The sequence below is a fragment of the Scyliorhinus canicula genome, chromosome 7, assembly GCF_902713615.1.
Source record: "Scyliorhinus canicula chromosome 7, sScyCan1.1, whole genome shotgun sequence".
Classification (NCBI taxonomy): Eukaryota; Metazoa; Chordata; class Chondrichthyes; order Carcharhiniformes; family Scyliorhinidae; genus Scyliorhinus; species Scyliorhinus canicula.
This window is the reverse complement of record NC_052152.1, coordinates 104,555,308-104,577,553: the sequence shown is the minus strand read 5'-3', so window position 1 is coordinate 104,577,553 and position 22,246 is coordinate 104,555,308. Positions and strand designations below refer to the sequence as shown.

At 49.7% G+C, this 22,246-nt stretch overlaps 1 protein-coding gene across 1 annotated transcript in view; it reads right to left on the bottom strand.

The window, feature by feature from the left end:
- Nucleotides 1–22,246, bottom strand: part of ints6 (integrator complex subunit 6) — a 180,695-nt gene that overhangs the window by 35,569 nt on the left and 122,880 nt on the right. The window contains exons 15-16 of the mRNA XM_038802588.1: nucleotides 17,041–17,275; nucleotides 12,424–12,792 (exon numbers count right to left, since the gene is read on the bottom strand). Of these exons, the coding sequence (XP_038658516.1) occupies nucleotides 12,424–12,792; nucleotides 17,041–17,275 (604 nt within the window). The remainder of the gene's footprint in view (nucleotides 1–12,423; nucleotides 12,793–17,040; nucleotides 17,276–22,246) is intronic.

Below are 22,246 nucleotides of genomic sequence, written 5' to 3'. Positions count from 1 at the left end.
GCGGCAGGAGGGGCGGAAATTGTGGTGGCATTGGATGCGGAGAAGGCCTTTGACAGGGTTGAGTGGGGGTACTTGTGGGAGGTGTTAGAGGTGTTCGGGTTTGGGGAGGGGTTTATTAAATGGGTGAGGTTGCTGTACGAGGCCCCGATGGCGAGTGTAGTGACAAACGGGAGGAGGTCAGAGTACTTCAGGCTCTACCGTGGGACGAGGCAGGGGTGCCCCCCGTCCCCCTTGCTTTTTGCGTTGGCAATTGAGCCTCTGGCCTTGGCGCTCAGGGAGGTGGAGGGGTCTGGTGCGGGGTGGGGAGGAGCACCGAGTGTCGCTTTATGCAGATGACTTGCTGCTGTATGTAGCAGACCCGGTGGAGGGAATGCCGGAGGTGATGGAGATTCTTGCTGAGTTTGTTGAACCTGGGCAAGAGCGAGCTGTTTGTTGTACACCCGGGAGATCAGGAGGAGGGGGTTGGTAGGCTCCCGCTAAAGAGGGCAGTGAGGAGTTTTAGGTACCTGGGGGTTCAGGTGGCTAGGAGTTGGGGGACTTTACATAAGCTTAATTTTACTAGGTTGGTGGAGCAGATGGAGGAGGAGTTTAAGAGGTGAGACATGCTGCCGCTGTCGGGTAGAGTACAGTCCATTAAAATGACGGTGCTCCCGAGGTTTTTGTTTTTGTTTCAGTGCCTCCCCATTTTTATTCCGAGGGCCTTTTTTAGGAGGGTGAACAGCAGCATCACGGGATTTGTTTGGGCGCAAGGGACTCAGAGGGTGAGGAGGGTCTTTTTGGAGCGGGGCAGGGATAGAGGGGGGCTGGCGCTGCCCAACCTCTCTGGGTACTATTGGGCGGCTAACATCTCGATGGTGCGTAAGTGGGTAATGGATGGGGAGGGGGCAGCATGGAAACGGATGGAGATGGCGTCCTATGGAGGCACGAGCCTGAAGGCACTGGTAACGGCGCCGTTGCCGCTCCCTCCAATGAGGTATACTACGAGCCCGGTGGTGGCGGCTACCCTCAAGATTTGGGGGCAGTGGAGGCAACACAGGGGGGGAAGTGGGGGGCTCGGTGGAGGCCCCGCTGCGGGGGAACCACCGGTTTGTCCCAGGGAACATTGATGGCGGGTTCCTGGGGTGGCACAGGGCGGGCATAAGGAAGTTGGGAGACCTGTTCATTGACGGGAGGTTTGCGAGCCTGGGTGAGCTGAAGGAGAAGTTTGAGCTCCCCCCCGGGGAATATGTTCAGGTACCTTCAGGTTAAGGCGTTTGCTAGGCGGCAGGTGGAGGGGTTCCCTTTGCTGCCCCCGCGGGGGTTAAGAGATAGGGTGCTTTCGGGGGTCTGGGTCGGGGATGGGAAGGTGTCTGACATCTACCAGGTGATTAAGGAGGTGGAGGAGGGGTCGGTAGAGGAGCTGAAGGCTAAGTGGGAAGTGGAGCTAGGGGAGCAGATTGAGGAGGGGACATGGGCAGACGCCCTGGTGAGGGTGAACTCCTCCTCTTCATGTGCGAGGCTTGACCTCATCCAGTTCAAGGTACTGCACAGGGCTCATATGTCCGGGACGAGGATGAGCAGGTTTTCCGGGGGTGAGAGCAGGTGCATCAGGTGTTCGGGGAGCGAACCATGCTCACATGGTTTGGGCATGCCCGGCACTGGAGGAATTCCGGAAGGGGGTAGCAAGGACGGTGTCGAGGGTGGTAGGATCCAGGGTCATACCAGGCTGGGGACTCGCGATATTTGGGATTGGGGTGGAGCCGGGAGTGCAGGAGGCGAAAGAGGCCGGTGTTTTGGCCTTTGCGTCCCTAATAGCCCGGCGGAGGATCTTGTTGCAATGGAAAGATGCGAGACCCCCAAGCGTGGAGACCTGGATCAATGACATGGCGGGATTCATTAAGCTGGAGAAGGTCAAATTCGCCCGGAGAGGGTCGGTACAGGGGTTCTCTAGGTGGTGGCAGCCTGATTGTCGTTGCCCAATGCACTTCGGTATTTCTCCCACGCATAAGGGGGAATCAAATTCCTGTCTCCTGCCTTCCTCAATGGTCAGGATATGTAGATCATCTAAAAAAATTAATCATACCCATGTGTTCAGAGGAGGCTCAACATCATATAGTTCACACGGTAACATGAACGAAAAGCCGCCTGAACCTGAAGAGGAGCAGAAATCAGATTACCCTCTTTGTTCTGAATCCTAGGGATCTCTCGAGAGCCGGTTTGCTGTTTGAGCTGATGGGACAGAAGGCAACTAGTCTTCTCCTCATGTTCAGAGAAGGTACCCCTAGAATACCGTAACCGACACACAGCTTGACCAGTAGATATCAGTTTGAATTAGACTTGCAATTGTTTCCTTTGCGTCAGTAGCTTCGGCATTGGGGCAATTGAATATTGGCGGTGAACTTCCAAAATAGAATCCACCAGTCTCGGTCGCTCCAATCTCTCCGTTTTCATCGTGTGGCATTTACGCAAGGTAATTTCCCCCCTTGTGACAGCCTTTAGTGTCTCCCAGAACATAGAAGAGATTGATTCCGGCTTGTTAAGCTTAATAACTCTTCTGTGGCAGCAGACAAACACTCTCACAGAATTGGTTGTTAGACATCAATGTGGTGTCTAGTCTCCAAGTTGGGCGTTGGGAAGAGCCAAAACCAAAGCCTAAATTTAATTTAATTTAATTTTAGTAATCTTTATTGTCACAAGTCGGCTTACATTAACACTGCAATGAAGTTACTGTGAAAAGTCCCTAGTTGCCACATTCTGCCGCCTGTTCAGGTACACGGAGGGAGATTTCAGAATGTCCAATTTACCTAACAACACATCTTTCGGGACCTGTGGGAGGAAACCGGAGCACCCGGAGGAAACTCATGCAGACACGGGGGGAGGGGGGTGGGCAGACTCCGCAGACAGTGACCCAAGCCGGGAATCAAACCTGGTCCAAGATGGCAATTGTCAAATATTCTCTTGCCACCACTGAAGGGAGAAGGGCCTTATCAACCAAGAAAGATTTCAATTTGGGGATAGCACAGTGGACACTTGGGGGGTGGGGGGGAAGAGAGAGAGAGAGAGAGAGAGAGAGAGAGAGAGAGAGAGAGAGAGAGAGAGAGAGAGAGAGAGAGAGAGAGAGAGAGAAAGAAATACATTTATTTATAATTTGGATGCAGAAAACGTCACGGGTCTACCCCACCAATCCGTTCTACAAATGAGGTTAGTGCTCTGGCCACCCCAGATGGGGTCAGAGACTTTGGTATGGAATGATCCAATATAGAGTTCAAGACACAGTTTAGGTCACCTCCCAGAATCATCCGATGTGAATGTGAATCCAGATCAGGGAGGGAGGTCACCAGTGAATTGATCAAAACTCGGGTCATCCCAGCTGGAAGCAGACATGTTTACAAGGATTACTGGAGTGTTTTATCAATGAACGACAGACAAGGGGGGGGGGTGGGGTAATACCGGGTTGCTGCTGGAATGGCCAGGAGGGAGCTGGTGTGGGCCGGTGGGGTAGAGGGGAGGCGGTATCGTCATGGGGAACGGGTCGGGTGGGGTGTGCTGGCCTGTGGCGAGCAGTCGATAAGCTATGGCTAGTCGGCGGGGGAGGGGGCAGGATGCCCTCTGATCCGGCTGATCACCTGGAACGTGAGGGGGCTGAATGGGCCGGTTAAGCGGGCTCGGGTATTTTCTCATTTGAAGGGGCTGAAGGCGGACATGGTTATGCTCCAGGAGACCCACTTGAAGGTGGCGGACCAGGTTCGTCTGAGAAAGGGGTGGGTGGGGCAGGTTTTCCACTCAGGATTAGACGCGAAGAACCAGGGGGGTGGCGATTCTGGTGGGGAAGAGGGTGGCGTTCGAGGCGTCGGAGGAGGTGGCAGACAAGGAGGGCAGATTTGTTATGGTGAAGGATAGGCTGCAGGGAGAGAAGGTGGTGCTGGTAAATGTGTATGCCCCGAATTGGGATGATGCTGGCTTCATGAGGCGATTGTTGGGCCGCATCCCGGACCTGGAGGCAGGGGGCCTGATCAAGGGGGGAGATTTTAACACAGTGCTGGATCCCCCACCAGACTGGTCCAGTTCAAGGACAGGTAGGATGCCGGCGGCGGCCAAGGTGCTGAGAGGGTTTATGGACCAGATAGGAGGGGTGGATCCCTGGAGGTTTGGGAGGCCGAGGTCGCGGGAGTACTCCTTTTTCTCCCATGTGCATAGGGCTTACTCTAGAGATGGAGAGCTTCATGAACAGGCTACGCTTCCCAAAGGTGCAGGAGGAGCTGGGGGCGCCGATAGAGTTGGAGGAGCTAGTCAGGGGGATTGGTCAAATGCAGTCAGGTAAGGCGCCGGGACCGGATGGGTTCCCGGTGGAATTTTATAAAAAGTATGCGGATCTGGTCGGTGCGAGCCTTCAAAGTGGCATGGGGGGGGGGGGGGGGGGCTTTGCCCCCGACGATGTCACGGGTGCTGATCTCTCTGATCCTGAAGCGGGATAAGGACCCCTTATAGTGTGGATCATACAGGCCAATCTCGCTCCTCAACGTGGATGCTAAGTTGCTGGCGAAGATCCTGGCCACCAGGATAGAGGACTGTGTGCCAGGGGTGATACACGAGGATCAGACAGGATTTGTCAAGGGAAGACAGCTTAACACAAATGTGCGGAGATTGTTAAATGTTATTATGATGCCGGCGGTGGAGGGGGGAGGCGGAGATAGTGGTGGCGCTGGATGCAGAGAAGGCGTTTGATAGAGTTGAGTGGGGGTACCTGTGGGAGGTGCTGGAGCGGTTTGGATTCGGGGAGGGGTTCATCAAATGGGTGAGGTTGCTCTACGAGGCCCCGATGGCGAGTGTAGTTACCAATGGAAGGAGATCAGAGTACTTCAGGCTCTACTGTGGGAACAGGCAGGGGTGCCCCCTGTCCCTCTTGCTTTTTGCACTGGCGATAGAACCTCTGGCTTTGGCGCTGAGGGAGTCGGGGAGGTGGAGAGGTCTGGTGCGGGGTGGGGAGGAACATAGGGTATCGCTGTATGTGGACAACCTGCTGTTGTATGTGGCGGACCCAGAGGGGGGAATGCCAGGGGTGATGGAGCTGTTGGCTGAGTTTGGGGGCTTCTCGGGCTATAAGCTGAATCTGGGCAAGAGCGAGGTATTTGTAGTACACCCGGGTGATCAGGAGGAGGGAATTGGGAGGCTCCCGTTTAAGAGGGCAGTGAAGAGTTTCAGATACCTGGGGGTGCAGGTGGCCAGGAGTTGGGGGATTCCCCACAAGCTTAGTTTTACCAAGCTTGTGGAGCAGATGGAGGAGGAATTCAAAATGTTGTACATGGTGCCGCTATCGCTGGCGGGTAGAGTGCAGTCCGTCAAAATGACGGTTCTCCCGAGGTTCTTGTTCCTTTTTCAGTGTTTACCCATCTTTATCCCTAGGGCCGTTTTTAGGAGGGTGACTAGCAGCATCATGAGCTTTGTTTGGGCGCATGGGACCCCGAGGGTGAAGAGGGTCTTCTTGGAGCGAGGTGGAGATGGTGGGGGGCTGTCGTTACCCAATCTCTCGGGGTATTATTGGGCGGCCAATGTGTCGATGGTGCGCAAGTGGGTGGTGGAGGGGGAGGGGGCAGCATGGAAACGGTTGGAGATGGCGTCCTGTGGAGGCACAAGCCTGGGGGCTCTGGTAACGGCGCCGTTGCCGCTCCCTCCTACGAGGTATACCACGAGTCCGGTGGTGGCGGCTACCCTCAAGATTTGGGGGCAGTGACATAGGGGGGAAGTGGGGGGTTCGATGGAGGCTCCGCTAAGGGGGAACCATCGGTTCGTCCCGGGGAACATTGATGGGGGGTTCCAGGGTTGGCACAGAGCGGGCATCAGACAGCTGAGGGACCTGTTCATTGGTGGGAGGTTTGCGAGCCTGGGGGAGTTGGAGGAGAAATTTGGGCTCCCCCCAGGGAACATGTTCAGGTATCTGCAGGTAAAGGCGCTTTCTAGGCGGCAGGTGGAGGGATTCCCTTTGCTTCCCGTGAGGGGGGTGAGTGACAGGGTGCTTTCGGGGGTCTGGGTCGGGGATGGGAAGATATCTGATATCTACAAGGTAATGCAGGAGGTGGAGGAGGCGTCAGTAGAGGAGCTAAAGGCTAAGTGGGAGGGGGAACAGATCGAAGATGGGACATGGGCTGATGCCCTGGGGAGGGTTAACTCTTCCTCCTCATGTGCGCGGCTTAGCCTCATCCAATTCAAGGTGCTGCACCGGGCCCACGTGTCCAGGTCTAGGATGAGTAGGTTCTTTGGGGGCGAAGACAGGTGTGTCAGGTGTTCAGGGAGTCCAGCGAACCATGCCCATATGTTCTGGGCATGCCCGGCACTGGAGGTGTTCTGGAAGGGGGAGGAGAGGATGGTGTCGAGGGTGGTAGGATCCAGGGTCAAGCCACGCTGGGGACTCACGATTTTCGGGGTTGGGGTGGAGTCGGGAGTGCAGGAGGCGAAAGAGGCCGGCGGAGGATCTTGATACAGTGGAAGGATGCGAGACCCCCAAGCGTGGAGGCCTGGATCAATGACATGGCGGGTTTCATTAAGCTGGAGAAGGTCAAATTCGCCCTGAGAGGGTCGGTACAAGGGTTCTTTAGGCGGTGGCAACCTTTCCTCGACTTTCTGGCTCAGCGATAGGGTACTGGGTCAGCAGCAGCAGCAACCCCGGGGGGGGGGGGGGGGGGGGGGGGGGGGGTTAACTTTGTTTATTTAATTTTAAGTTATTTTTAAGTTCTCTTGTTGTTTACTGGGTTTGGAGGGGTGGGGGGGGTGAGATACACGTCTTGCTACGGTCATGGGGGTGTTATTATGATGTTTTATTGTTGCTTGTCATTGTTTGTTATATTTTCTGTAAATAATTTCAATAAAAATTATTTTTTTTTTTTTTAAAATGAACGACAGACAATAATATAGTGATCATTAGAATGATCTATAACCCGAGAGAAGGAAAATTGTATTCTTTTATGTATTAGAATTGCTGTGCTCCTAACCCGACTGTTGAAACCCAAGTGAAAGACCTGTCCCACCCAGCTTTTACGAAGCCTTCTTGGTTCTTTACACATAGATGAGTTTCCTGTAAAAACACAGCATCTGAGTTTAGATTCTTAATTTGGGCAAAAGTCTTGGCCCACTTCACTGACCATTTCGACATCAAATATTCCAGGTTACTAAGCGAAGTGGCGGTCCCACATTACTTCCTATACCAGAGTCAGCCATAACCAAAGAGATATCAAGCAAGGGATCTCAGAAAAATGAAGTGAGGAGACCCTCCCAAGACTGCAAAACTATGCCAAGTCATACAGTCTGATAGACAAAGATTCATAGACACCATCAAACAACCAATATTAACCAAAGCAGAGAGGTTGGAGCGGCAGAGGGTAATAGGCGAGATGTTGGAGATAGACAGGAGTTATGCAGAGCTTGGCAACCCAGCAAAGCTGGAAAAGAAGGAACTACAGGCGAGCTTTGACCAACTATCTACCAGGAAGGCGGTGCGCCAACTGAGATGAGCAAGGGGTGCAGTTTACAAACATGGCGATAAGGCAGATATGTTAGGTCAGCTCCGGAGGGAAGCAGCAGCAAGGGAAATTGTGCAGGTGAGGGATAGGGCATGAAAATTGGTGGCGGCCCCGGATCTGATTAACAAGGTTTTTGAGGAATTTTATGAGAGGTTGTACAGGTCAAAGCCATGTGGGGGAAGACCATGAGATGCAGGAATTTCTAGAGGGGTTGGAGTACCCGAGGTTAGGGGAGGGGGACAGAGCTACATTAGAAGGAGCGATAGTGGAACAGGAGATAAAGGATGCGATTGGGAGGATGCAGTCGTGGAAGGTGGCAGGGCCGGATGGGTTTCCGGTGGAATATTATAAAAAATTCAAGGATAAGCTGGCACCCCTGATGGTGGGGATGTTTGAAGAGGCAATAGGGAAGTGGGTGTTGCCACAAACCTTGGGGCAGGCATAGATTTCCCTGTTGCTAAAAAAAGATAAGGATCCGCTGGAGTGTGGGTCGTATACGCCCATATCACTTCTGAATGTGGACGCTGAAGTATTGGCAAAGGTGCTGACGGGTAGGCTGGAGGAGTGCCTCCCGAAGGTGATAGGTGAAGATCAGACAGGGTTCGTGAAAGGGAGGCAGCTCTTTTCAACCATTAGAAATGTATTGAACGTGTTATGGCACCGGCAGAGGGGAAGGAAACAAAGTTGGTTGCGGCATTGGATGCTGAGAAGGCGTTTGGCCGGGTAGAGTGGGGGTACTTGATGGCAGTTCTCGAGCGGTTTGGGATTGGACCAAGATTTGTGAACTGGGTAAAGTTATTATATAAGGAGCCGAAGTGGAGTGTCTGCACGAACAATATCAGTTCGAGATACTTTTTTCTCCACCGTGGGACTAGGCAGAGATGTCCTATGTCCCCCCTGCTCTTTGCACTCGCGACTGAGCCGTTGGCCAGGGGGTTTGGGTCTCCCGAACCTGATGTATTATTACTGGGCGGCGAATGTGGAGAAGGTGCGGAGCTGGGTAAGAGGGATTGTTTCTCAGTGGGTCAGAATGGAGGAGTGTTTCTGCAGGGAGTCGGGATTGAAAGCACTAGCAACGGCCCCGCTCCCGATAGCCCCGGGAAGTACTCAGGGAGTCCGGTAATAGTAGCTTCATTGAGAATTTGGAGGCAGTTTCGCCAACACTTCGGGTTGGGGGCAGGGTCAAGGGAAATGCCGATTCGGGTGAACCACAGATTTGAGTCAGGGAGGTGGGGTGGAAATTTTCGGAAATGGGAGGAGAAGGGGATTAAGACACTGAAAGATCTGTTTCTTAGGGGTCAGTTTGCAGGATTGAAGGAGCTGGAAGCGAAGCATGGCTGGAGCAGAGGGAAATGTTTAGATAAATGCAGGTTCGAGATTTTGCCAGAAAGAAGATACATAACTTCCCGGAGGAGCCGGCCTCCACATTGCTGGAGGAGGTGCTGACGACAGGGGGACTGGAGAAGGGGGTAGTGTCAGCGGTTTACGGAGCTATTTTGGAAGAGAAGAAGGCACCACTGGAAGGGATCAAAGCAAAGTCGGAGGAAGAGCTGGGAGAGGATATGGAGGAGGGGGTCTGGTGTGAGGTGCTCCGGAGAGTGAATGCCTCCACCTCGTGCGCGAGGTTGGGGCTGATACAGCTGAAGGTAGTATACAGAACACACCTCACGAGGGTGAGTATGAGCCGATTCTTCGAAGAAGTAGAAGGTGTGTGTGAACTTTGCCGCGGGCTGCTAATCACGCTCATATGTTTTGGTCCTGTCCAAAGCTAGAGGATTACTGGAAGGAGGTTTTTAGGGTAATTTCTAAAGTGGTGCACGTGAAACTGGATCAGGGCCCCCGGGAGGCCATATTCGGGGTGTCGGACCAGCCGGGGGTTGGAGCCTTTGCCTCGTTCATCGCCCGAAGGCAGATTCTGTTGGGTTGGAGAGCAACCTCTCCACCCTGTGCCCTGGCGTGGCAGGGGGACCTGTTGGAATTCTTGACTCTTGACAAGGTTAAGTTTCAACTGAGGGGACGGATAGAGGGGTTCGACAATTCATGGGCATTATTCATTGTGCACTTTCGAGAACTGGATAACATCGAACATTAGTTGCGGGGGGGGGGTGTGTGTGTGTGTGTGGATGGGAGGGTTGTGGGGAGGTGTGTGTTAATGGTGGCTATGGGTGATTCCGGATTCCTTTTTGTCATTTGTTTATGTAACACCCCTTAACAATACTGTATCCCTAAATCCCTATTTAACAATTATCTACTAAAGGTATAGTCTATACTCCTAATCACAAACTGTTTGTGAAGAACTGCAGCAAACCCTCACTCATTACTCCCGTCAGAAAACCTCATCATTATCTGGGAAGTTCTCCATTCAACCATACACAGAAAAGACAACACTAATATAATTTGCAACACAACTATAAATAACACACAAAACTCAACAGCTACAAAACCAGACTTCAGTAAAAACATGTAATGCAAAAACTCCCGGACATCGGTGTACATAATAAAGCAAACAGGAAGAAGTATTAAACAGAGTCCATGTTAATTCTTTGAACAAAGAAGTTTACTTCTTCGGGAGAATCAAAGAAACGAATCTTCGCCCCAACGGTCACTCGGAGGCAGGCTGAGTAGATCATACCAAACCTAAATCCTCTTTTATATCTGATGGACTTCACCCCGTTAAAGTCAGCTCTTCTTTTAAAAAAGATAAAAGATAAAGTCGCTTATTGTCACGAGTAGGCTTCAATTAAGTTACTGTGAAAAGCCCCTAGTCGCCACATTCCGGCGCCTGTCCAGGGAGGCTGGTACGGGAATTGAACATTGCTGTTGGCCGGCTTCAAAAGCCAGCGATTTAGCCCAGTGAGCTAAACCAGCCCCTTTACCAGATCCGCACTCAAGCTCTTGGTAGAGTTGGGTGGATGGCCTTCTCACTTTGTCTCCTGGTGCTTCCTGGCCCAGCGAAGGATCGGCTCTTTCTTTTTTTTTAAATTGTGGATCTGAATAATGACTGCCCGTGGTGGTTCCCCAGCTCGAGGCCTCGGTCGCAGTGTGTGATGAGCCCGATGCAACCCCAGGGGGTACCAGAGCACCCCATCACCCACCATTTTGTGTAACAAATTAGGAATGTAGTCAATAGGGGTATTGCCCTCTATCCCCTCCGCGGAGTAACTCCACGATGCAAACATTTAACCTTTGTGGCTGGTTCTCCAGCTGTTTATTTTAGCCTTCAGATCTTTGTTGGTCTCGATTACAAAGGCCAGGTCAGCTTCTAAGGACGTGGTCTGGTCACTATGGTCCGATAGGGCTATTTCAATACCCTTCACCATGGCACCACGTGCTTCAACGATTTTATAAATTTTCTCTAATTTTACATTCACGTAGACCAGAGCTACAAAGGATTTTAAAATTATTTTTCCAATTCAATAACCACTATGCGATCAATGTCATCGGCCGTCCGCTACATGGTCAGTAGTGGAGAAGGAGAACCCTCCCCCACCATCTTACTTAGTGTCGAATCCTATGCAGCCTTGGAGTCTGATGAGTGATTACAACCGGAATCTTTCTTGTTTTTGCCTCTTTTTGGCATTTTTCTAAGGTAGATGCCTTCCAAAGCTGAATTATGGAGTCTTAAACTTGTTCCGATGTCCATTGCGCTTCGGAAAAGAGAGCCTCCACGCGCTTGCTAGTCCCCTACATAATTTACTGGAAGCCCTTTTATATATTGACTGACATCCAATGACCACTAGTAGAAAATGGGAATAGGTGGCCATCAAATAACATGATCAAGCTCACATATCCACCACTGTTTAACAGCTTAAACAGCCAAATGTTCAGGTTCACATATGAAGATCCTGAATAGACCTACATAACTGTGCTCGATCAGACTTTTTAAATTTTTCATGGGACGTGGGTGTCTCAGTCTGGGCCAGCATTTATTGCCCATCCCTAAATGCCCTTGAGGGGGCAGTTAAGAGTCAACCACATTGCTGTGGATCTGGAGTCACATGTCATCCAGGCAAGGATGGCACAGTCCTATCCCTAAAGGGTACATTTCCTTCCCTAAAAGGACATTAGTGAACCAGGTGAGTTTTTACAACAATCGACAATAATTTCATGATCATTAGACTTTTAATTCCAGATTTTTATTGAATCCAAATTTCACCTTCGGGATTTGAACCTGGGTCCCCAGAGCATTACTCTGGGTCTCTGGTCTACTAGTCCAGTGAAAATACCACCATACCACTGCCTCCCTTATACTGCATTCATGCAAAGAGGAGAAAGACAAAGGTTAAATCTCCCTAAAATTTAAGATAACAACCTGATCAGTTCTCGTTTTTAGCTACTGCTTAAGAAATCAGTTTTTCAGTAATTATCCTCAAATTACCTGGAAGAGAATTCTGTACTCATTGACTCACCAGCCAAGTGGTATATGACTATAAGGATTGGAAAAAGCAGCAACCACTAATTCGTACCCAAGACACTGAAGAGAATTCAATGTAAAATCTTGCTATATACTTGATTGGAATTTTGATTACCATTATGCGCACTGCAAAATCATTGCAATCGTGCATGTCTGACCTATAGATCAATGTTGGATCATGCAGAAAGAAACAAATACAGAGAAGTAAAAAGGTATTGAAGAAGACATTGATAGCTACACCGAATGAAACAAAAATCACAGTAATGAATGAGACAAAGCAAGGGCAAATTCAGTGAATTTGTGCTCTTGCATCACCAGGTGAAAGCACATCTCACACATACGCACTTTAATTTTTTTTAAAAAGCATCCTAAGCCTTAGCACCTCTGGTACAGGAGGGCACAGTGCTGAATTTTCTTATTTGTCTCAACAACAAACAATGACTAACATGGAGCACATTGCTGCACACAGTCCCATGGAGCAGAATGAATGACATTTTATTCTTCAAATATACTTACGTCTGCCTGGCTTACGTATCTCCTTAAAAATTTGTGCCCTTAGTTCTGTATTAGTCTCTTGTTGCTTTGACCTCATAAGTGTTTTAATGGCATTTGGTGAAGACCTGTTTAAAAGTCCATCCTGACATATTCCACTGTCCTTTGATTGCTCATAGTTAAGCTCAACGCTGCTGATCAAATTATTATTGACTAAAGGACCATTGTCATTCTCATGATTCGCTAATTCTTCTGTGGACTCCTCAGAGCCAGATGTTGAATGGATTAGAGATGGTGCTGACTCAAGTCTCTGGGCTGTAATTTCAATTGGAGGTGGTTCTGCAATATTGTTTTCAACACAGTTCACACAGACAGCCTGGTTTTCTTCAACCTCTGGAAAGGAGAAACAGGTGATAATATAACTCCTACCATAAAATTTAAAACAAAACTATCATGCATTTTTAAATACAGCGCCCTAATTATCTTAGAAGCAAAAGGATGAAAACTCCCGACCCAAGGAATTGTGTTGACCTGTGATATCTCTCAGGACAGCTCAGAAACAACAATAAAGTCAGATTATAGAGCACACCCTTCATTTGAGCAAGCAGGTTACCAGAAATTATCAATTCACTTTTCTTCAGTTATACTCCATCAGTTAGGATTCTGTTGTCAAGATCAAGCCCAACAATAAAGAAGAATAAATGTGTGTGTTGGATGGGGGTGAGGTTGCGGGCAGTGGGGCTGTGGTTACTACATTAAATAATTGAATTACAGGTTGAGTATTCCTTATTCGAAAAGCTTTGAAATCCACACTGTGTTGGCTGTTCCTAGCACTGTGTCCTGCTCCTGTGGCAGAACACGTGGGTACACGTGTAGCCTTCTAACTGACAGCACAAGTTTGTTGCACCGAAACAGCCCGGTACCAGATCCCCTGTCGGGAGGGACACCGTGTACACCCCATCAAACACAGCACCGACTGGCGACTCCGAGCAGTGCTCCAGGGTCTTTGCAGCTTGGTATTCCAAAATTTGAAAAACTCCAGAATCAGAGGCGCTCTCGGCCCCGAGGATTTTGAATAAGGGATTAAGACATCCGGTAGGCTTCAAGGTTAATCTCATACTAGCATCTTTGGTGGTGCTTTAGCCAAAAATCTATCCAACTGGTGGTTACTGCACAGTCATTTTGAGATCCACACACACAACTGTAGACTCTCACTAGATAATAAGATAGAGTCCATTTAGTTCACAGAACAGCCAATCTGTTGGGCCTTTAAAGGTAGAAACTGCACAAAGATCTCAATGGTCCCCATTGATTTACCAATGGCAACAACAATTTTCCTCAGACTATTATGCTGAATTATACTGCCAGAACAATATCACTTTCAATAAGCAGCATACGCACAAACTTTGGCCTGCTTTGTCCTCAAGTCAAGAAATACTTCTGCAAATGCAGCCGTCAAGTTCACTTAAGTGGGATGCTCAACAGCATCAACAGTATATTTATTCCACAGTAGCTTGGCTAATGGCGCAAAATGACTGATACTCTACCAATGTGGTATCAGATTAAACGGTTATATTCTAGCCTGTGGCTTTAACAGTTGGTCTGGTTTTCGGAAGGTCTTTGTGAATCTGGAAACCATGCTGCACTCTTCTAAGTTGCTCCCATTCATTTGTAGCACTGGTTGGGAATAATGGAACTAACATTAAGTTCTCTAAAGTTATCAGCAACTATCTTCACTAGTGTTAAGAATATAAATAGTTATTATAGATCATAGAATTAACAGTGCAGAAAGAGGCCATTCGGCCCATCGAGTCTGCACCGGCTCCTGGAAAGAGCACCCTACCCAAGGTTAACACCTCCACCCTATCCCCATAACCCAGTAACCCCACCCAACACTAAGGGCAATTTTGGACACTAAGGGCAATTTATCATGGCCAATCCACCTAACCTGCACATCTTTGGACTGTGGGAGGAAACCAGAGCACCCGGAGGAAACCCACGCACACACGGGGAGGATGTGCAGACTCCGCACAGACAGTGACCCAAGCCGGAATCGAACCTGGGACCCTGGAGCTGTGAAACGATTGTGCTAACCACTATGCTACCGTGCTGCCCTTGCACCGTTGCACAAATCTGCCTAAAAACTAAAGTTGGATACGTCTAAAGACTCAAGATTACTGACAGTTCAGAGCGTTTTGTGTACATCATTTTGTGATAAATTCCCATCTAAGATTATGAACAAAATAAAAGGTCATGTAAATCAATTTGGAAATATGAACACACAGCATCCCAGGTTTAGCCATGCTCTGTACTGAGTTAGTTGATCTCATAGAAGAAGTGCATCTCCCACTCTCCCCACTGCTGTTTGCCTTGGCTATAGAGCCACTGGCGATGGCACTAAGAGCGTCAAAGGACTGGAAGGGGAAAGTCCTTGGGAGGGGGGGGGGGGGGGGGGGGGGGACACAGTTTATATGCGTACGACCTACTCCTGTATATTTCTGACCCGTTTGGTGGGGGGGGGAGAAATTGGAAAGATTCTGCAGATCCTAGTGGATTTGGCTGGTTTTCGGTGTATAAATTGAATATGGGTAAGAGTGAGGTCTTTTGTGATTCAGGCGAGGGAGCAGGAGAGGAGATTGGGGAGGGGATGCCGTTCAAAGTGGTGGGTAGGACTTTTCGATACTTGGGAATCCAGGTGGCGTGGGGATGGGAGCAGCTACATTTGGCCCAGTTAGTGGAGCAGATGAAAGAGGACTTTTGAAGGTGGGACATGCTCCCGTTGTCACTGGCGGGGAGGGTACAGGCCGTAAGGATGACGGTTCTCCCGAGATTTCTGTTCATATTCCAGTGTCTCCCTATTTTTATCCCAAAAGCCTTTTTTGAGAGTGTCAATGCGGTGATCTCTGGGTTCGTATGGGTGGGTAAAACCCCGTGAGCAAAGAAGTTGCTGTTAGAGCAGAGCCAGGGGGAATTTTAGGAATTATTATTGGGCAGTAAATCTAGCTATGATTAGGAAGTGGGTCGTGGTGGAGGAGTCGGTGTGGGGGCGGCATCATGTAAGGGCACAAGCAACAGCACCTCTGCCGTTCCCGCCAGCACAGTACTCCACAAGCACCGTGGTGGTGGCAGAAGTATATGGGAGTGGAGGGAGCGTCGGCATGGACTCCAATTTGTGGTAACCACCGGTTTGTGTGGGGAGGCTGGATAGGGCATTTCAGAGATGGCAGCGAGCTGGGATTGAGCGGTTAAGGGACCTGTTCGTTGACGGCAGCTTTCCGTGCTTGGTGGACTTGGAAGAGGAGTTTGAACAACTAGGAGGGAATGGGATCCGTTATCTGCAGGTGAGGGACTTTGCACGGAGGCAGGTCTCGACCTTTCGGCTTCTACTGCATCAGGGGACACAGGACATGGTAGTTTCGAAAGTGGGAGTGGGGTTGGGGATGGTCTCGGAAATTTATAAAGAGCTCATAGAGTGGGATGAAACCCAGATAGGGGAGGTAAAGAGTCAATTGGAGGATGAGTTGGGCAAGGAACCAAGGAACCACACATGACTGTGGTCCAGATGAGCAGGTTTTTTTGAAGGGATGGAGGACAGGTGTGGGCCATTTGTGGGAGGGCCCGCAAGTCATGTCGACACGCTTTAGGCATGTCCGAAGCTCAAGGGATTCGGGCAAGGATTTGCCAATGTCATGTCCTCGGTACTAAAGACAAGGGTGGCGTCGAGTCCAGAGGTGGCGATCTTTGGAGTGTCGGAAAGACCTGGGAGTCCAGTGGGTGAGAGAGGCTGATGTTTTGGCCTTTGCCTCCCTGGTAGCCCGGAGACAGATCTTATTGGCGTGGAGGGACTCGGACCCCCGAAATCAGGGGTATGGGTTAGTGACATGGCCAGGTTTCTCGGGCTTGAGAAGATCAAGTTCGCCCCGAAAGGATCGGCATTCGGGTTTGCCCGGAGACGGCAGCAGTTTATCGACTCGGGGAAAATTTTGTTAGCAGATACGAAAGGGGGGGGGGGGCGATAATTGAGGCGTGATCAGCGAGAGGAGATGGGAGGACTGGGGAACTGTGTGTGCCAGCCATGTTGGCTGAGTATGGTTGCTGGTTGGGGTGGTGTTATTTATTGTGTTAAGTTTGCATTTGAAATGGTTAATAAAATCACAAATGCCTTAATAAAATGGTTTTTTTTTTAAAAAAGAGGTGTATCTCCAAAGCTCCTGACCGAGGGAGGAACATCAGGGTTGAAGTCACAGTAGTGAAACACTGGACATGTACAAATGGCATTAAAATCACTCCACATATGACACTGCAGGGAAGGTAATGGGCAGGAAAGCAAAATGATGAACATGTTTGAATCTATACCGTATTCAACAAAAATAGTAATTAGTATACAATAAGCATGCAGACTGAATTAGGTGACAAGTCATTATAGTTTAGGCTGATTCACTTCTACATGTTGCTTTGGATTTAGGCACAATGGATTCAACAAAGCAATCAGCAGATTTTGCCTTCCTTCATTTTAGAAACAGCAAACATTGACATCAATTGGAGATAATAGGTGGTCACAGACATTTGAGCTTCTTGCTCCTTAATAGCATGATAACTCTACAGCAATCTGCAGACTAGAGCATTTGGACACCCCCTTACCTTGAAGAATAGCTACTGGCTTTATAAGGTCTGGCTGTGAAACTGGCTGTGAAACTGGTTGAAGGGGAGGGCCCTTGCCTCCAATGTAATTAGTTGCTGTTGGTGGTCGGCTCTTCAATAATGGCGACATGCAACGACGCCTTTTTGGAACTCCTGCCATGTTTTGCTCCACCGGCCGTTTGTTTCTGTTCTGTGGCCCAGACACAAACTCATCTGCTTCATCAATCATCATTCCCTGCAATACAAAGGCCTGTAACTTTATTGTCCACAAGAGGAAATATATTATATTGACAATTAATAACCCATGAGCAGAAACTGACCACCTCATTGTAATCTCAAGTTACAGCACAAACATTTCCTATACACAGCTCACACTTAAAACTCCAGAGCTTTACTTTCTAATCTTTGCAAACAACATCGGTAATCAGACTTAGTTCAGCAGTGTGTGGATGCTGTTGGTCCACAATCCCTAGTCTATAATTTATAAACCATTGTACATTTCATACAAAGGGATTTGGAAAAGGCATTGAGATTCAAAGTTTTAAAAGAGTTCCCCAATCAGAAGCAGAAAATTCAGTGTGAAAAGGAAACATGTGCAGGGTTTTGAGGGAGTTGGGGTGGTGAAGTGTTGGGACTGAGACTTATTGGAAAGCGCTATCAAAAGCTGAAGCACAATGGGCCAAACGGCCCATTCCTGCGCTGTGAGATTCTATGATCAAAAAGTAAACAGAGATACTGTCAAAAAGAGCAAAGCTGGCACAAATCTAACATCGAGGGTAAAGGAGCTCCTCCCAAACACATTCCAATTTATCTAATGGTCTGGGCAATTGTCTGGGGAATCCTTTTAACCTCATCACTTCTGGTTCAGGGAAGAGGAGAAGAAATGAAACAGCAGGTCCTAGCTCCTGCTGACTTTCTAGTGACCTGTGCTGCACATGCGTGTTGGTATGAGCCAAGGACGAATTCAGCTTTCGTCGATAGCCCTGCAGTTGAGTAACCCACCCACAGTCATCAGAGACTGGCTGATGACCAAAGCCTACCTGAGAGTACCTGGCACCTGTTGATCTATTTTCCAGAAAGGGGTGAATATTTTCCTTTTCTTTTAAAAAAAAAATGTTTTTAATTCAGGAAATAGCAGGACAACGTCACAGTCATAAAGCTTGCATGCACCCGTGCAACCCCACAAAGGCCAGGGCATCGGCCCTCTCCCTTCAAAGAGTTCTGGCTGTTCTGAAAACCCAAAGAACGCCACAATTGGGCATGGCTCAACCCTAACCCCATTACCTTGGACATAGTCTTGAAGAACATGGTCCAGAATCCAATCAGTCTTGGGCAGGACCAATATGTGGAAATGATTGGCCAGACCCCTGACATCAGTCTTCCACATCCAGGAAGAACCCACTCATGCGTGTCCTGGTGAAGTGAGCTCTGTGGACTACCTTCAGCTGCATCAGGCTCAGCCTCATACATGAGGAGGTGGAGTTCACCCTGTGTAAAATCTCGCTCCAGAGTCCTCCCTCTATTTCGATGCCTAGTTATTCCTCCCACCTCTCTCTCATTTCATCCAGTGGGGCCCTTACCTCCTCTAGCTGTCACCTGTAGGTGTCCGCACACTTTCCCTCCCCTTGTTCACCCAGTGATAAGTTGCCTGTCGGGCAGCACAGTGGTAGCACAGCTGCCTCACGGCGTCAAGGACCCGACTTTGATCCCGGGCCACTGTCTGTGTGGAGTCTGCCCATTCTCCCCATGTCTGCGTGGGTCTCACTCCCACAATCCAAAGATGTGCAGGGTAGGGAGATTGGCCATGCTAAATTGTCCCTTAAATTGGGAAAAAATGAATTGGGTACTTTAAATTTTTGAAAAAAGTGATAGCAGTCTGTCTAGCAGAGTGTCTGAGTAACTGAGGAAATGCTGGGGCCTCCTTGCGGAGGAAGCCCCGTGTCTGAAGATACTGGAGCTCGCTCCCTTTAGGGAGCTGGAGCTACTCCATTAGCTCCCCCAGGGTTGCCACTCTGCCATCTTTCTTTTTAATTAATTCATGGGATGTGGCCGGGCCAGCATAGAGCCAAATGGGGGCTGAGGTGGACATGTCTTTCAGCTTAAAGTGGTGTCTAAGCTGGTTCCAGGCTCGTAGTGTGGTTACCACCACCAGGCTCATTAAGTACTTGGCCGAGAGAAATGGGAGGGGCAGTAACCAGTGCCCCGCAGGGACGTCCCAATACCTGCATCCAATCCACTCCCAGTCAACCCTTCACCATTTCTGCATTTGCTGCCCAGTAGCAGAACAGGATGTTCGGAAGTGCTAAGCCCCCCGAGCACCGCCCTCTCTGTAGGATGGTTTTGCAGACCCTGGGGTTCTTTTCCTCCTCCACAGATGGGGTCCAGCCCATCCAGGAATTGTTTTGAGTTGCCCTCCGGGGGCCTGGAGGTGCACAGACCCCAGTAGAAGGTTGCATAGGCTCTTTTGATTCCCCTGCAGCCATGACCACCCACCCCTTCTCATCCCTGATCAGCAGTCTATCGTGCGGCTTCCTGTTTCCTCAGCTGGTGTGCCAGTAGGCGGCTGGCCTTGTCCCCATATTCATGCAAGATCCTCCGTGTCCAGCAGAGCTGGCTCACTGCTTTCCCAGTTGCAATTTGTCCTTCTCTGCTTGTAGTCCACGGTCAGAGCCATAGAGTACCGCTGACACACACACACGCGCACACAGAATGTGGAGGGAGACATCTCCCTGTCGACGGCCGGTGTCATCCTTTCACAAAAAACCTCGTCGGCGAGGAGGGCTGTGTCCAGCCTCCGGGGTGGGGTCTGTCTCCAACTCACATTCACGTAGTGTGATGCATGGTCCGAGATTACGATTGCGGTGTCTTCCGTCCCTAATACCCCTGGAACCACTGACTTTTCTACCACAAAGAAGTCTATTCGAGACTAGACCTTGTGGATGTGGGAGGTGGAGGAGAACTCCTTTTCCCTCAGGTGACTGGACTTGTGGAGGTCCAGCCCTTCCATCTCAACAGTTAGTTCCTTGACCATTCCTGATTTGGCCTCTGATTTGGGGCTGGACCTGTCTGCCTTCACGTCCAGGACACAAATCTCCCCCCCCCCCCCCCCCCCCCCCCCCACCAAAAGATCAGTTGGTGGGAGTTGATGTCGGGGATCTCACCGTGTTGGTCGCCGGGAAGGCTACCCTCTTGCTGAATAGTATTGCCTCCCACCCTTGCCCTTGTGGCAAAGCTCGCCTACTATACTTGTAAGACCCAACATTACCTTACTCTCATTTGGTCCTTAGCTCTTAGGAACGTCTCCTGCAGAAGGATTACGTTGACCCTCTGGCTTTTTAGGTGGGCAAAGATTTGGAATCTTTGGCTGGGCTGTTAAGTCCCCTCACATTTCTGGCCGTTTCCCCTCACGTTCCATGTGACTATCCTGACACAAGGTCTCTGACCGCCGTCCTTCCCCCCCGCCCCCAAATAAAATAGGATCAGCCACGTTTGTCTCATCAACATGCCCCTGTCCCAGGTTTGCCTTCGCTCTTGGCCTTTTCAAGATGGCCACCACTACCGTCCTCTTTCCACCCATCTTCTCGTATGACCCGAGTCCAGTTTTCCACTCCCCCCACCCCCCCCATGAACTCCGTACAGTGCTTCGCACTGACAATACATATGCTTTCCCGCTAAACAATCACGGAAAGATAGCAGAGATAGAAGTGAACCAAAGGATTCAGAAAAGAGGGACAAAATCTGCAACAAACAATAATCCAAACAAAATACAAAAACAACAAAGATGAAAAAAAAAGCACTCCCGCAGACAATGTACACCCCTCGCCCCATTGGCTTTGGCTCCATCGAACTCCGCTCGGCGCTTGGCCAAGTTGGCTCCAATGTCTTGGTGGACACTGATGGCGTGAACTTCCCATTTGCACGACTGTGTGTTCCTGAACGAACTCAGGATCCGTTCTTTATCTGGGTACTTGCGCAGTATTACGATTACTGCCCGCAGTGGTTCCCCCAGTCTCTGCTTTTGGCGGAGCGATCTGTAGGACCCGGTCGACCTCTTGGAGGTTTGGTGAAGTCTCCTCCCCGACAAGTTTCCCGAACATCTTGGATACCTTTGCCCTCTATTAGCCCAACGTGCATCTTGGATGCTTATGCTCCCTTGTAGCTTGAAAATCCTGAGGTTTTGCGCTGGGACCTTCTCTCTTGGTTGTTAACTTGGCTTTTAGTGTTTTTGGCTTGCCGTCAACCTAGCTGTCTCAGCCTTGAGCAAAGCAATCCATCCGCCTTGCTCGCTGACTGCTTTCTCTACTTTCCAGATCGTCGCTACTTGGGCCTCCAGCTTTCGCTCCACCCTGTCCATTGTGCCCCGTATGGGGGCCAGCATGGTCTCAATTGCAGTCTTCATCACCGACATTTGGTCCTACTTTACTACCTCCGTATGATTTTGGGGTTCAGTCGAGATGAATTCCATCAGCCTCTCCGTTGAAGACTAGGACAGCGTTGGCAACTCATCTGGGTCCACATTGCCAAGCAGGTCCCCCGACTCCAATGTTGGGGTCTTTCTAACTCTGCTTTTTCTTTTGATCAATTTAGAATATCCAATAATTTTTTCTCCTAATTAAGGGACAATTTAGTGTGTGCAATCCACCTACCATGCACATCTTTGGGTTGTGGGGGTGAGACCCACACAGGCACAGGGAGAATAGGCAACTCCACACGGACAGTGATCCGGTGCGGGGATCGAACCCAGGTCAACGGTGCCATGAGGCAGCAGTGCTAACCACTGCGCCAACATGTCGCCCAATTCTCTCTCTATTTTTGCTCCCCTTGCAACCTGTCTGTTGGTTCGCTGCCATTCCAAATCAGGTGAGTTGTTGATTGGGGGGGGGGGGGGGGGGGGGGGGGGGGGGTTGGTACCTTTTCCTTGGGTACAAAAACGTTTCCAGGCGGGAGCAACCTTTTGTGCAACCACTCAGCTCACGGACGTCACCGGAAGTCAGGGGTTAATATTTTCAGATGGGAAGAAGCTGACAAAAGTGGTTTGATGAGATTGCCATTGTAATCCAAAAAACATAAGAGTTCTCCAGAATTGAAGAGACTGATTTGACTTCAGCTGAAACAACAATTAGGCCATGAATTCAACAATAGTGTACTATTCAGAAGACATTTAGTTGAGGATATATTTGAAATACCTAATTTATTCTATATCCAA